This window comes from Nelumbo nucifera, chromosome 1 (assembly GCF_055504915.1).
Source record: "Nelumbo nucifera cultivar China Antique chromosome 1, China Antique-T2T, whole genome shotgun sequence".
NCBI classification, from domain to species: domain Eukaryota; kingdom Viridiplantae; phylum Streptophyta; class Magnoliopsida; order Proteales; family Nelumbonaceae; genus Nelumbo; species Nelumbo nucifera.
The window spans coordinates 88,731,992-88,748,271 of NC_142649.1; the positions used below are offsets into that span (position 1 = coordinate 88,731,992).

A 16,280-nucleotide genomic window follows, 5' to 3' on the forward strand; every position below is an offset into this window, starting at 1 on the left:
TTTTCACTTAATAAAGCCTTAAACCTATATAAAGTAGAAAAGATAATGAGAGTGTTTGGAATAGTGAGTGTTTAAATAACAAACGCGTTAAAATTATTTTTAAAACTTCCTTCAATGGTTAGATGTTTTTACGGTTATGTCGATGTAATGTTTATTGACACCTAATTATCACAAATGATTGTAATAATTATTACCTTTTTCGATTAGTAAACGAAACCGAACACATACAATGATTAATAAATATGCAGCTCTTGGCCTGCTTTGGGCTGATGTTTGGCATCGATGCCATTTTTTGAGAAAGTACCGTTTTCTGAGAAATTCTGAGAAAATGGCTCTTCTCTTAATGTTCGGCATTGATGCTGCCACATAGGCAAACAGAGGGAGCAAATAGACGCTGAAACAGGTAATAGTTTTTCAAACGACGCTCCAGCGGCGATGGTGTAGATCTCGTTGAAGAAGAAAATATAGGCGACTTTGTCACTTTGATGAGTTGATCATCTGATTTTACAGAAACCTGAAACCGGAGACGTTGGTGGTGTGCACATTAGTTCGGGAATCAAGGGGCAGGAGGAAATAGAAAACTGCTGACAAAAGGGGAAACAGAAAGAGAGATTCCCGCCATCTCTTTATTTCAACCGTTTTGCGGGTTATTTTCGTCGTCTTCTTTTTTTCCATTCTTCTTTAATGTTACGAGTCAATGTCGGTAGCTTGTCTTCCCTTCTGAGGAACTGTGCTTCTCCCTCTGTCATTCGCCAAGCTAAGCAAGCGCATGCCCAAGTCCTTGTCCATGGCTTCCTTCCCAACGTCACTCTTCAAACCGATCTCTTGTTAGTCTACTCAAAGTCTGGCCGCCTTGAAGATGCCCGATGTATCTTCGATGGAATGGTCGAAAGAAATATGTATTCGTGGAACATTTTGATCTCTTCGTATGTTCAAAACAGTCTCTACAATGAAGCTCTAAGTATTTTTAAAGGGTTTCTGAAGATGGGTCTTCGTCCAGATCACTTCACGTTTCCGTCTGCTTTTAAAGCGTGTGCAGGAACTGGGGATTTCTATTCAGGAAGGAAACTTCATGCGTTGGTAATCAGAGTTGGGCTTGAAGATCATGTTATTGTAAGGAGTTCAATATTGGACTTGTATGTAAAATGTGGGAATCTAATGGATGCACAGAGATTGTTTGTGAATATGTGTCAAAGGGATGTGGTTGTTTGGAATTGCATGATTTCAGGGTTTGGAAGGGCTGGGCTTTTTGTGGAAGCGTTGAACTATTTTAGGGAGATGCAGACGAAAGGAGTGAAGATGGATTCAAGGACAGTACCTAGCATTTTAAATGTCTATGGAAAGGAAGGTAATCTAATGAAGGGGAAAGAAATCCATGCGCAAGTTGTTAAGAATCCGATTTTTAGTGAAGACATTGCAATTGGAAATTCTTTGATTGACATGTATGCAAAGTGTGGGTGTTTAGATGGTTCACTAAAGGTTTTCAGGAGCATGCGTAATTTGAATCTGGTGACCTGGACAACAATGATATCTTCTTATGGGCTTCACGGGAAAGGTGAAGACTCTTTGGATCTTTTTGAGAAGATGTTGCTTAATGGATTTGAACCTAACGGTGTCACATTTACTGCACTTTTAGCTAGTTGTAGCCACTCCGGTCTTGTTAGTGAAGGCTGGAGGATTTTTTATTCAATGGGTTCAGATTATGGGGTTGAACCCACAGTAGAGCATTATGCTTGCATGGTGGACCTTTTAGGCCGTCTTGGGTATCTCAAGGAAGCACTAGACTTGATAAAAAGGATGCCTGAAGCTGCATCAGGGAGCACTTGGGGTGCTCTTCTTGGTGCTTGCAGGATGCATAAGAATGTGGAGATTGGTGAAATTGCAGCTTACCAGCTATTTGAATTGGAGACCAGGAATCCTAGTAATTATATTGCATTGTGCAGTATCTATGACTCTGTTGGCCGTCTGGATGATGTTCTAAAAATTAGATCAAGGATGAGAGAACTAGGTTTGACAAAATCACCTGGGTGCAGCTGGGTTACAATTGAAGGTAGAGTCCGCAGGTTCTACCAAGGTGATCTTTCACATAGATGGGTGAAAATCACATGTGAAACATTAGAAAGGATAATTAGGACAATGATGTTGCCCTTTCATTGTGGATAGCTATTAACTGTGTTAGGCATGCCTCATATTTTCAGTTGCATGAACAAGTTATTAGACAGTTGTATGCCCTTAGCTCCAATCAGAATGATGTACATTATGAATTTATTGTAAATGAATAAAGTACATATTTGATTAATGTTCCTGTGGTGTGTTTCTGTGTAATATCCTTAAACTGGACACTTATGAGACTCGTGTTAGTTTAGAACGCTCACAGCCGTTGGGTAAGTCTAGTGAGATTTTTCCTGTCAAGGCTGACATTGGTGTGCTGCCAAATGTTGGGGTGGTCTGTCTAAGCCGCCAGGGTGAGACCCAAGGCACATGCAGTGTAGCATTAATTGAATCTTTGAACTGAACCAGATTTCTAGTATTGCCCTGGACCTTGGAGATTGATGGACAAAACTGGAAAGTTACACCTGACCCCTAGACTCGATTATGATACTGTACTAGGTGTCGGATTGGACTGTCTTTGATATGCCAATCAGTGAGATCCTTAGCGGGGGTCAAAACCTGGGTATGTTGGGACAGTCCGAGAATTCATCTGAGTGAGTGATCATAGTGACAGGATCAACCCCTTTGTCGGATAAAGGTAATGATCGGGGATGCACTCTCTCTGATGGAAACCAAGACTGCCGGCAACTGATTTCGATCGTTGAAATTTTGTTTTGCAAAATATATTTATATACTGATATACATATATATATATATATATATATATATATATTACGGTTTCTAAATGTTTGCAAAAGGGTTTTAATTCCCGGGATCCATGTGAGTAAAGAGTGCAACACTGTTCCTTGCAGCCGAGGGAGAGGTCCTCTCTTGTCGGGCAGTGTTTGATCATTATAAGCTGAGAGGTTAAGTGTAAGACCATTAAGGGTAATACCTGATGGGCTAATCTTGCATATGTCCACAGTCCCTAGGTGTTACAAGGTGGTTTAGCCCAATGATCACTTAGGGTAAGTGTTGGGCCCACTAGGAGCCCATATGATGGGCTTCAGGGGGTGTACTGTTTACAACAGTGTATTCGGCCAGGCCTTGTAACAAAGGCTGGGCTGAATCCATGTGGCTAATGTGTAGATCAATGTTTGGGTCCCACGCCATACAAGGAAGCCTAACTGGGCAGTAGTTTGGAAGGCTAAGTGAGCACATGTCCTTAATGGGCTTAAAGCCTATTTCGAACTAGGCTGATTTGATCAGTTAAAAGAGGGGCAAATTCTGAGATTAGATTAGCTGATTTAGAAATTTCCTAATGGGATTAGGAAAATGCTGATCTAATCTGCAGATAAGATAAGGGTTTACCCTTACCACTTAAAGGGACTTCTGATCCCTTTAAGCCTATAAAAGGAGGGGGTGGCAACCTTTAGAGACACAGTATTCACATTCTCTTCAGAGCTAAAATCACAGAAGAAAGAATTCAGCAACCCTGCGAAATTCTTTCTTGCCGCCTCCTTCCTGCCATCGCCATACCTGCCAGTTCGATCTTCTGTTTCAGTGGGAGAAATCAAGATCGGATCTTGATATTAGTCCTTTGTGAAGGGACTGATTGGAAGCTGTGCTCATGTGCCGTTCTGCTAATTCTTGCGAAGGATTAGGTTCTTGGGAAGAATACTGTTGATTCTGCTCCATCCTGTACTGTGCCATATTTAGTGGGAGTAGTCTTTGGATCATTTTTTGGGCGTGAACACCTCCATTGGGAGATATTATTTCTCCGTATCAGGTATATCCCTTTCCTACTGCTTCTGTTCAGATTTGGTTCGGTTCTTGGTTCAAGATTGATCATTGAAAAATATGATTTTTCTAAAATAGGGAATTCAATTCCCAGTGGAGATGGGAGAAATTTTTGAAATTCGCCCAACCTGTTCCACAAGATTCAGGCGTCCATACGATGAATCTCCCATCCCTTCACAAGCACCTGGACTTACCTTTGGGTGTGGGTGTAGGGAACCAAGGTTGGCTGGCAAAAGCCTACACCAAAGTAATAGTGAGTAAAGTTTCTTTAAATACAACTGCTCTGGTATAAGACAAAAACAAATGTCTTATAGATTGGGGTCCATGACATTAAAAGCTTGATCAATGAATGTCAGAGGAGTGGTAGAAAGGTCTAAGGAATCAGAGGAGGTTGTGATGGGCTCTCAAGAACCACATTGGGCATTTGAAGTTACAACACTAACAAATTTGGAGTTAGATGACTAGTTAATTTGAAAGAATGATACTGCAAAATAACAAATTATTGCACCAATAGCACAATCAGATTGTCTCGAACTTGGATTCAAATCATATAATGTACTGATGTCCATTTACCTAGATATGGGCAAGAACATGACATGTTGGATATGGTATTTACACTAAAGATTGATGTGATGATACAGATAATGAATCCATTTTAAAATGTTTGGGTAAAATTGTAGCAGATACACATAAAGGCTATGGTTTTGATAAGAGAAATAGAAAGTTGAAGGAAAGTTCTCAAGGAATTCCACAGCCACTGAGACCATTGGATCACCCACAAAATGAGAATATGCTATTTAACTTCTCCATGTGGAGCCTAGATATTTGACTTTCTTATATGGTAAATATAAATATCCTTCCTCTACCCATGCATTCATTCCTCTATTAATCTTTTTCTTTGTTCTCCTTTGGTAATTCCTTAATTAACAGAACTGGTTTTGCTTTCACTTTCAATACTTGGTACATAATACATTTAATTTGGCCATCTCACCATTCTTCTTTGGAGACCTGTAATCTATTTTTACATCTTTTGCGATTTTTCTTTCCCGATTTGTTTTGTTGATTTTTTTACTCAAGCATTTGTTATTTGATTTATCAACAAAATTGTTAGAACTTAAGTTTTTAACCCGTATATTTTGAGAATTTGATGTTGTAAATGCAGATAATTCATTTCAAACTTGCAGTGTTCTACTAAAACAGATGTAGTTCTCAAATGTTCATAATGCAAGTAGTACCATCAGGACCCCAATTGAAAACTCACAAGTGCATTAAAGTCAAAGTCCAAATGCAGAATTTGTATGTAAAATGTGGAAGGATATGATGGTACTAAAGTGAAAACAGGGTAATTTTTTTTATGATTTCTGTTTGAGGTAAGAATGTAAGATACAATGGAGCAAAACAACATGGTTCAATGGTGTGCTTATGCAGCATTGTTACGTGGCAGAACTTGTTTGGTTCCTCTAGACATTGACCTTCAAATCCATTCACACAATGACACAAACACCATGAGACATCCAAGTCCAATCAATGATTACATGTCAACCAAGAAAATCCACTGGACTTCATATCAACTAAGACGGTAGTCAAGAAGATAGTGACACTTGGGTGACACCACTGTCTCAATCCCACTAACAAATAGCTAGAGTTGGCTTCAGGGAAATCTCCAAACTCAACTAAGCTCAAATAACAGCTCAACCCAAGACACCAAAGAAAGAAAAATAAGTGATCTTAATGTAAATTGAATTTCCCTCCAAGAAAAAGACAACCAGAAGTAGTTTAGCTAATATTTTTTCCAAATCAGGCATTCTTTAAACCAAAAAAAGTAGTTGAAAATTGAAATGGCATACTAACTAAGTTAGAAATTTTGGTCACATTCCGAACGACATCAACTAACACAAAAACACAAACTAAGAAACCAAAATAGCTTGCTGCATTTACATAACATTGCTATAATGCTTATTATTACATATTTTGTTTAATATTCCTGTGAGGGTCACATAAAAATCAATCAACCAAAAATAACAAAACATTCCACAGCATTCACATGTTAATGTTTGTTGACTCCTACTCTCTATGCTCTACTCTCTACAATGGACAAGTTGTGAGTCTTTACTTTTTTTCAGAGTTAAGAAATCTAATGTTAGTGGATGTATAATGGCTTAGTCGTCAGAAACCTCCTGTTGGTTATTGTGAGTAAAAATACCATGGGATTTTACATGATGAGACTAATTTTAAGATATGTTATCTGGATTTGATTATTGGCCAATCTAATGGCTCATTCATTAGTGGATGTTTAATGGCTTAGGCATCAGAAACCTCCTATTGGTTATTGTGAGAAATTACCATGGGATTTTACATGTTGAGACTGATTTTAAGACCATGTTATCTGGATTTGAATACTGGCCAATCTAATGGCTCATTCAAATCCTGTATACAAAATATACACAAATTTCATACCTTGGTAGTCATATTCCGTGAAAGTGTCCACTCCTCAAAATCCCTTCTCTTGCCAATCCGTCATCTAGAGATCATTGAATGGTATGGAAAAGGAATGGAAGTAGGCTACCTCCAGACTATTAAACATCGGTTTATTTTCATTTCTTTTCACCAAATGCATCAGTTTATTGTTTGAATATAGAAAACAAGTATACCTACTGATCATTAACCATTAATGTGATGTTGCGAGGGGCTGATTTTATGTAGCCCAATCATTGGTATAGGAATCTGATTCCCCCCTCTCTTCCTGTAGAAAAATCAACCTCAACTTTGGTGGTTGTTCCTTGGGAGCTTGGGCTTTGGGGTATAGGTGGAGCTTTCAGAAGACATGATGGAGGAATTACTTTGGTTTTCTCTGGTCCCGTTTGGACAGGAGACTTGATTAGAGATGAGACATTTGTGCTATTAGATGGTATGAGATTGACATATTTTTGGGAGGGTCTAGACCCTTGCCTTTAAGAGTGAACATCTTGTTCAGATGGATCCGAAGGTTAGCAAATAACAGGTAGGTTAGCTAGAGAAAGCTTTGGCGTGTTATGTTGGAGGCAGATTTCCTGGATAGCAGCCACAGTATTTTCTTGTTATTTGTAGAAGAATTGGCAGATTTGCCTTCTCTCCTCTTGGAGGATGAGCTGCTTGCAACGTTACTGTTCTTTTGATATTTTATAAATATTTATTCGTATGGATAAAGAACAATTAATATCTTTGCTAGGTACGTCTATTTAGAGATAAATATGTGTTTTCAAGGGAGCAATCATACATAAACTTAACAATTTCTCCTGCATTTCCTGTATCTGTGCATTCCTGCAGTTTTAGTGTGATATGTTTTAGATGGGCCTATATTCCTCTTGTAATATAAATCCTAGACATATAATATAGCTGGTAACAATTATGTCTAAATTTTTCCTCTTTCAGGTTCTTACAAATTCACACCTACATCAGACTCAGTAAATACTGCCTATATATTTTCAAGTAAGGATCTTTCAAGGCAAGTGACTTATTCTTTACCAGTGTTCCCCTTGGTGTTTTCTTGAAAGGATTCTTGCTCAGTCAAGCCCCTGAGAAAGAAAACAATCTTCTGTAATTATAAATGTTAGTCATGTTAATTAGAAGTATATTGAATCATATTGTGCTGAGCACCAACCTACTATATTTCTCTGATCTTGGTTTTTGCTTTAAAAAGTGAAAATTTCAGTGAAGGCCTTATGAACTGTAGAGGCATTCTGGTTTGACAAACATGGAAGGTTGTGTCTGGAAAATAAAAACAATCAGATGCATGCCAATAAAATTATTTCTTACTATTGAGAATTTAATTGCAATAGACTCACCTTCTTTCTTTTCTTGTAGCTGAAAAAGGGAAAATAGGGAAGAGAATATGTAAAAAAAGCAAGAAAAAAACAAGGCTATGGATAGGTAGAGATGCGCAAATGGGTCAGTTCTACCTGGAACCATTTAGAATTAAGCTCAAGCTTGTCTTGATAAGGCCGGTTCCAATTGGTTTTTGGATAGTGTCAGGTTCCAAATTTTTAAAATCAACCCCCACCCAGTTTAGTTCCAGGGTTTGAGGACTTATCCTACCCAAACCAACTTAGAGAACCCGTCTTGATTTGGCCTTTATAATTTGGATTTAATGCATGAGTTTGAATGATTAATTATTTATTAATTATATTATATTTATCTGGACAGATTGTGGATTATATTTCATTTGTATTGAAATTGTATTTAACCTAATTGTGAAATGTGTGTGAAATTGGATTATAGGTCAGTAGGGCTGCAAATGGATCGGATCAGATTCGGTAAAAGGTATATCCGATCTGATCCGGTAAAGACATTTGACTGATCCAAATCCGATAAGAGTCCATTGGATTTTAAGAGTATGATTTGAATTCGAATTTGATTATCTTATTGGATATCCGATTCAATTAGAATTGTAATAAAAGAAATTCTATGATATTAATATAAATAATATATTATATTATTTATATAATATCATAATATATTATAATATATAATATATAATTATATAAATAATATATAATATTTCTTAACTAACAGATCAGTTGGGTCGCAGCGGATTGGATCGGGGTATATCTGAATTCAATCTTTAACTAAACGGATCAATTTTTCTGGTCCGGTCCAATTTGCTAGGATCAAAGGATGTATCGGATTTGGATCTGGATTCATATTGGATCTGATCTGACTTATTTGCAGCCCTATAGTTAGTAATGTTTATGTAATATTATTTAGGTTGTTTATGAATTATGTTTTAGTTTCTCCGATATTGAATAACTATGATGAAATGTGAAATGTTTATGATAAAATTGTCTGAGATCAAAGCTTTGGAAGGAAAAGAATAAAAAACAGTATATTACTATTTTTTGAAAGAACAAATTCCATGAAAGACCTTGAAACCGACCTTGGAACTGCCAAGGCCAAAACCAACCTTGAAACCAATCTTGACAAGGTAGGTTTTAGCTCCAAAAGCCTGGAACCAACCTCCATAGGGTAGATTCCAGGTTTTTCCTTGAAATCTAACGAATAGGGATAGGCAAACCACAAAGCACAACCTACCTCGTTAATGCATCAAGATCAATGTTGATGGATCCTCTCCTTCTCTCTAAACACCCCATACCTCAATGTGTGGGGCAAAACTTAATCATTCCACTTCCATTAGTAACTGTTTTCGGGGATAATGAGGCTAATTTCATGTTTTCTTCTTATATTGTTTTTATTTTATTGAGCGTAGTCTGTAAAATGAACAATGTTTCATACAAGGGAGAAACCTCAACCTCTCACTGTGTCATATCTGAGGTTAGATGAAGTCATAAAGTGGGGCACATGCCAATTCAGCGGGAGAGGTCACAGTTCATCTCTTCCTTTTTTTTCCCTTTTTTTTTCGTTTGGATGGGGCTACAAACAAGGAGTAGCCCTCTCCGGAAATCCTCAGAGGCTCAGAGCCCTAACCTTGGTGAAGGTGGGATGGGATCCTGGGTCTCCACTACAATCAGTTAGAGACTTTTACCAGCAGGATAGTTGGCATTTCCTGATTCTTTGGCAACTTGTGGGCTTCCAGCCTGGCTCTCATTTCTCCTGCTGTGATGGTAGACAAACCTATCATATACCTATCTCTCCCTTGTGGTTTCTAGTGCGATGCAGCCATAGGTGCACCTATCCTCTTTGAGTTTTTGAAGCAACAAAGTTTCAATTTCGTTGGCTTTGGTGGGGTCCAACTCACCAAAATAATTAGTTTATTTTTATTTTTTAATATGCCCAGTCTCTCCTGTGCCTCCGCATAGTCCCCAAGGCTTTGCAATGCTTTATTGATAATCTCTAGTGGTCTATATAGCTTATTCATTTCTATTTTTCCATATAGGTACCACATGACAAAGCAGGCTTTTTCCTAAGGGTTCAACTATGATAATGGAAAGACGCATACCGGAAAAACTAATAGCTAATCAACCAATATCATAAAAGAATAAAAGAGGTGACCGACCAATCAGGTGGTATTCATCATAATTCATGAGGTGCTTTGACTGGTCAAAGCTCTTCCGATACCATAAATTTACCCTTTTCCAAATAGTAATTTGTCCAGCTTTCTTTTGCTATAATAGAGAGTTGTCAACCAATCCAAGATCCATGGATTGCTGTCCATGTTGGGAATTGGTATATGCTTATAAATCTCAGAAATACATCAATGACACTAATCCAATTCTAGAGGATAAGAAAGGTGTATTTTTAGTAATTTATACAAAGTGTGAACCATGGAGATGCATCATACAAGTAGAAACCATGTTAAATGGTAGAAAAATTAAAATATGCATATGCATATATTAGAAAATCTTTATAAATGTCATTGATACTTAAAAATTATAAGTTTTGATAACTAATTAGTTGTTTTTTAATAATTTTTGGCTGATAGGTACTGTATAAGAAGAGAAAATTGTTCAAAGGTCAAAATTTAAAACTTACGTGTGATTTATGAGAAAACTTTGGCCTTTCAAGTTCGACAGCCAGGGCTGTCAACAGGACTCTCCATGCAATACATCCAGCACTTATGCTGCAACAAGTATGTTGTAGTGATGGATTTTTTTTTCTCTCTTTTTTTGATTAATAATATAGGAGTCCATTACGAGAAGTTAATGAAAGTGTTAATTAGGGTGAATTAATTAGAGTAAGCCATTTGAATTTGAATGTCTTGGATGTAGGAGTTAATGGGAGGTGATTAATACCTTAATATGAGGAATATATCGGATATGCCCATTATTTTTATCTGTAGATATTGGCTGATGATACTATGTAATATCGGTAGGATGGCACCAGATTGAAAACAAAATCAGGCTATTCCACTCATGCCTTTTGCTACTAAGACCAAAAACAGATATTTATTGACCCAATATGTATCAATACTCTAAGCCTTGATTTGATGATTATCTCAAGTGATTGAAGTTAAGGCCTCTTGTCTCCTTCCCTTTTCTCAATCCATCCTTGATCTCAGATCATCATGTATAAAAAGACACGTAAGTTCCTGAAACCTCTCCCCTGAAGTTATTGATCATTGTTGAAATCTCCTTTGAACTTTGTTAATTGCAATTATCTTTCATTAACTTTTTAATACAGTTGCAAGTAGACCTCTTATGTTAGAATCCTCTAACAAGAGGCATGAAAATGTCCAAAATACCTATACAATTGCTTTTGACCAAACTGTTTATTTTTCAATTTTTTCTTTGTATAAATTGCTATTTCAAACCCTTCCAATCTCTTTTCTGAAATTGATTTATTTTTCAAGTTTGTCCCTTCATATGAATTGCTTAAAGGGAAATTTGCAACTTTAAACTTCTTTTTTGTTATTGTTCGTAAAGTTTGTATTGTTTTTTATGTAAAACACAACCTCAATAGTAATTGTATAGATATTTTGGACATTTTCGTGCCCCTTGTTAGATGATTCTAAAAAAGAGGATCTACATGCAAGGTGCAACTGTTTCTGAACAGGAGAGGTGATTGCAAATTTGCCCTTCCATTGGTTTTTCAACTGGAATTGTTTTGAGTTGAAACATCGCTTACACAAGTATTTGGGGAATCAACACCACAGCAGTGCTACATCGATGAAGGCATTAAAACTCCAACTTCCAGAGCAGGAAACTTTCAATTTGATATTTCTTCAAACACGCCCCCGGGATGGATTTCACTGAAAAGCGTTTTATAAATGTTTTGATCTAGAACATTCTCCAACCAAATAGAAAATTGACTGCCGAATTCTTAAAACCTATGTGACACCAATGTAGCACCATTTTTTTCCCCTCAAATGACCGTGCTACCAAAGACTCCCCTTAGTCTCCGACAGTACAATTTGGTCGATTGACATTTATTTTAAGACTGTAATACTGTTTTTCACATTGTTGCTATATTTTATCATATATAACCTTGAGATTAAATTAACAAAGTGGTATTTGGTAAGAAGAATCAATTCAATGGTTCCGTTTCTCACCTTGCTACATTATCTAATAATTCAGGAACCCACCATTGAACAATCAAACTTTTAAAGCTGATTCCTCGCTCAAAAATCAGTAAGGGATCAATGTCTCTTTAATTTCGTGTCTAGGGATAATTCCCAAAATTGATGGAGATAGATTTTCGGAATAGGTAGTGGATGATTTTTGAAGTAATACCTGGAATGGTATTGACATGTCCATCCTAATAACGTACAAATTACATCGACGCGTTTTTCATAAAAAAAAAAAGAATCACCATATCCGCATTATTTGGTTATTTCTAGACAATTTTTTTAAGAGACTGATGATTCCCCAAATACCTCAAAATTGGTGATTCCTGAGGCAATCATGAGTAAACCATTCATCCTACTAAACACCATCTAATTAAGGGGTGTTTCACAACATCAATGTTTTTGTTTTCATTTGTTTTTAAAACATGTTCATGGACTGTGTTTTTGTTTTGAAAAGCAAAAGCTAGTCAGTTTGTTACAAAAAAACAATTCACGTTTTAAAAACACTCTTTTTTTTTGTGATTTTTAGAACAAAAAACAAAATTTTTAGTACCGATAATTAATTTGAGTTATGGAAACACCCCGTAAATCAAGATTAGCCAGTGGTGAGACTCAAATAGAATAGACTAAACAGTTCAAACAGTGTCCTAATTCCCCTAAATCTATGATGCCCAAAAAATAATTGTTACCTGTCTATCTAGTAGCTGTTTCTTTAGCACTCTTACTAAATGTGCCGAATGTTAGAGAAGCCAATCCTCTCCAACTCTGTTAATTAAGTTACTTTACCAAAAAAAATAAAAATTCTGTTTAGTCTGCTTAGGATACAAATTAAAAATCAAAATCAGGATCTATGTGGAATGAAGTAACCCAATGGAAACAAAGTAAATAAGGAAGCTAAAGCAGGATGCATACAGACCAGAAAGGTTTACATGAAGAATTTATGAATGCAAAGGGCAGTTCTGTTTCTTAACATTTATAAAAATGGGACCAACTCTGAATCTTATTGTATGAAATAAAAGGAAAAAATCATTTCTTGTTAAAACTAGATTCTAAAATCATTAAGAGAAAAAGAAAAGACTGATTACATTACAACCTCACCAAGCAGCAATCAAGCTCTGCCCAATTTAATCTCAGCTATTTCAGATGCCATATTTTAAATGCTGCACATCATGATGTAAAACAGCTTTCTGTACCATGGGATTAGTCTTAATTAATCTCTATTTCATTTAGTATTACTGTACCTCATGATTTATTTTTATTTATTTTCTTTTAAATATTAATTGTTTGCTTGATTTAAGGGCTTAAAAAGGCTCGATCTTGGAAAATACCTGAATAGAGAAGAAGCCTGAGCCTCTCCTCCTGTTCTGTCATGACATCAGTCTCATATTAGAGCTCAAGCACTAGTTCATAAACCTGAGTCAAGCTGCAAAGCTGGATTTTGTGCAACCCTAACACCTACCTTTATCTTGAAGTGTAGAAGAGCAAGGACCAAAGTATCAGTATCAAAGAGTATTAAAAGGATATTTTAAAATACTTGTTGGAATAAACTTAGGAAACACATAGAGATACAGAGAAAGTGTTAGGATATGCATGAATATCCAAAGGAAACTCATATATATAAATGTCACAAATGCATAGGTTCAGACGACTATAAATAATAAGTATATAAGAAATACATATAGTTGATATGAAGAGTGAACCGTGATATATTTGGGAAACCTTGAAAACTGATGAATGAAACCAATATAAATCTCATCAATACTTTGTGATAAATAAAAATCTTATCAATACTTAAAAAGATACATTATCTTTTTTGTCTTTATTTGTATTAATTACTATGAAGATTTAACAATAAGAATTTAATACGACAATTTTTGTCTTTATTCCATAAAATCGTTCCAAATAAACAAACAGTGATTAAGAATCTGTCACACTGTGGATGGAAATAGAAGCACATATGGCTTTTTTCATCCTTGAAAACCAGCTTTATCAAATTTCAATCATGCTTTGTGCTCAAGACGGTGATGGTTGTAGGCTGATGATCCTTCTCCAAGCTCAAGAGCAGGAGGAGGACTCTTCATGGTTTTAACATGAGAAGCTTCTCCGACCGTCTCGTTCTTCTTGATTTCTTCTTGTATATGCACATCATCCTCAATGGATAGTAGCACAGTTTGTGTACCATGTGGCCCCGGTACTATGGCCTCCTGAATCTTGAGATGTTCATCAACGTTTATGATCTCAGTTTCCTGAACCTTCTTCTTTTTCTTCTTGAGGAAGCAGCAGAGAGCGGCCGAGAGAAATGCAAGGAAGAAGAGACCACCGAGAGAGACAAACACGACAATTATAACCGTGGAATGGTGTCCTGATGGTGGTGGCGGCGGAACAACATGAGGAGGAGGTGGTGCTAAGGGATGAGGTGGCGGTGGTCTTATTGGTGATGGAGGCGGAACTGAGTGAGGAGGTGGCAGTGGCTTTACTGGAGATGGAGGTGGCAGTGGCTTTACTGGAGAAGGAGGAGGTGGTAGTGGCTTTACTGGAGATGGAGGAGGTGGTTTTGCTGCCGGAGATGGAGGTGGCAGTGGTTTTACTGGAGATGGAGGTGGCAGTGGCTTTACTGGAGATGGAGGAGGTGGTAGTGGCTTTACTGGAGATGGAGGAGGTGGTTTTGCTGCCGGAGATGGAGGTGGCAGTGGCTTTACTGGAGATGGAGGTGGCAGTGGCTTTACTGGAGAAGGAGGAGGTGGTAGTGGCTTTACTGGAGATGGAGGAGGTGGTTTTGCTGCCGGAGATGGAGGTGGGTTGAAAGGACGGCGTGGTGGAGGTGGCGTGGCAGAAGGAGAGGATGGTGGTGATGGTGCCAAATGTGGCGGAGGGGATGGAAAAGAGAAGGGTGGCGGGAAAAAGAAAGGGAAACCGAAATTATTTGGAGTTAGAGCCATGCCTGTGAGTGGAAATGGTGAATGTGATAGGAAGAAATTGTTCTTAGAAGAGAGGAGATGAAGAAGATGGTAAGATGTCATCTCTATTTGTACTAAGAGAGTGAGTGAGAGGGAGAGGGAGAGGGAGAGGTGCTTGAATTCCCAATTTTCACGTATACATGTAACTTGATTGACATGCTAAGCTTTCCATGGGTTGTCATTGATTGCATTAAAATACACTTCTGGATCCACAGATAGCAATCCCCACACAGTCATAATTAAAATTAAAATAATAATAATAATAATAATAATAATAATAATAATAATAATAATTAGTCAATTCACATTTCCTCGTCCAGACCTAGGGCTAGCTGCAAGCAATTAATATATTGTTCAAATTAGAATTTAATCGAATTAAGAGTAATCCAAACTCTATTAGTTCATAGTTGGATATGATCCGACATGGATTCACCCTTGTGAATATTCCAATATGTTCTGATGATTCGATTCCATTCGGTTGGTGTATTAGTAAAACTAGTTTGGATGTCCTATTTTTATTAAATTCATACATCTTATTTTCCATTCATTTTGTTTATTATCTCTTATTTTTATTGTTACTTATCTGATTTTATTATCTCTTATTTTTATCTTATTAGTTTTTTATATATCTTTTTTTACTCAACTTTAATATTTAAATGTTAACTTAAACATTAATATTCTAATATGCTTTCTGAAAATTTAAATTCATGCATTTGGAAGGTGGAGAGAGAGAGATTCCTCATAAAGCATTTTATGAAAAATTCATGTCATTGGGAATGTGAAGAAACTGGATTTGCTCCTCCAAAAGAACTCCTTACCAACCTTACAGCACATCACAGCTTAGAAACATCTTTCATGAATGACAACATAAAAAAATTCGGATTCCGATGTGAAATGGTTTAAGAGAAGTTTCACGAGAGAGAGATAAGAGGAAGTTTGTTTTATTTTTTATTTGTCTTGAAAATGTAAGAGGAAGTTATAGGTAATTGAAAATATGAGAAAGTTTAGGAGAAGACGTTTTAGGTAATTAGAAGTGAGATTGATAATTATATTACAAAATGCAAAAAAAAAAAATAATAATAATAATAAAATAGAAAAAAAAAACACTTAGAAGGAATTGAGAGGGGATGCTGATATGGACAACTAATAGATATCTTGTTTTGTTTTAGTTTTATTTGATTGCAATCCAAATTTAATTTGAATATGATATATATTTGATAGATAAGATTCAATTTCAATCCTAATATTAACAAATAAAATTTGGATATAGGTAAATCCAATTGATCTAATCCATCTGCAGACCAATCCAGAACAGACTTGTATCCCTCCTAAGGATTGGAACTTTCCCCAAGTTAAAACATAAGCTAAGGGCTTACGGATTGGAATGATATAATATAGCTTTGGAGAATATATTTTAGAGATGAGCTCAGCACAAC

The 16,280-nt window shown here is 36.5% G+C and overlaps 1 protein-coding gene and 1 pseudogene across 1 annotated transcript; one reads left to right on the top strand and one right to left on the bottom strand.

Moving 5' to 3' along the window:
* The first annotated feature begins 275 nt into the window (after positions 1 to 275).
* Positions 276 to 2,273, top strand: LOC104587966 (pentatricopeptide repeat-containing protein At3g57430, chloroplastic pseudogene; annotated as a pseudogene).
* Positions 2,274 to 13,624: 11,351 nt separating this feature from the next.
* Positions 13,625 to 14,879, bottom strand: TED7 (tracheary element differentiation-related 7). The gene has a single exon (XM_010245733.3). The coding sequence runs from the start codon at positions 14,824 to 14,826 to the stop codon at positions 13,888 to 13,890; it is 939 nt and encodes a 312-aa protein (XP_010244035.2). The 5' UTR covers positions 14,827 to 14,879; the 3' UTR covers positions 13,625 to 13,887.
* Between the last annotated feature and the right edge of the window lie 1,401 nt (positions 14,880 to 16,280).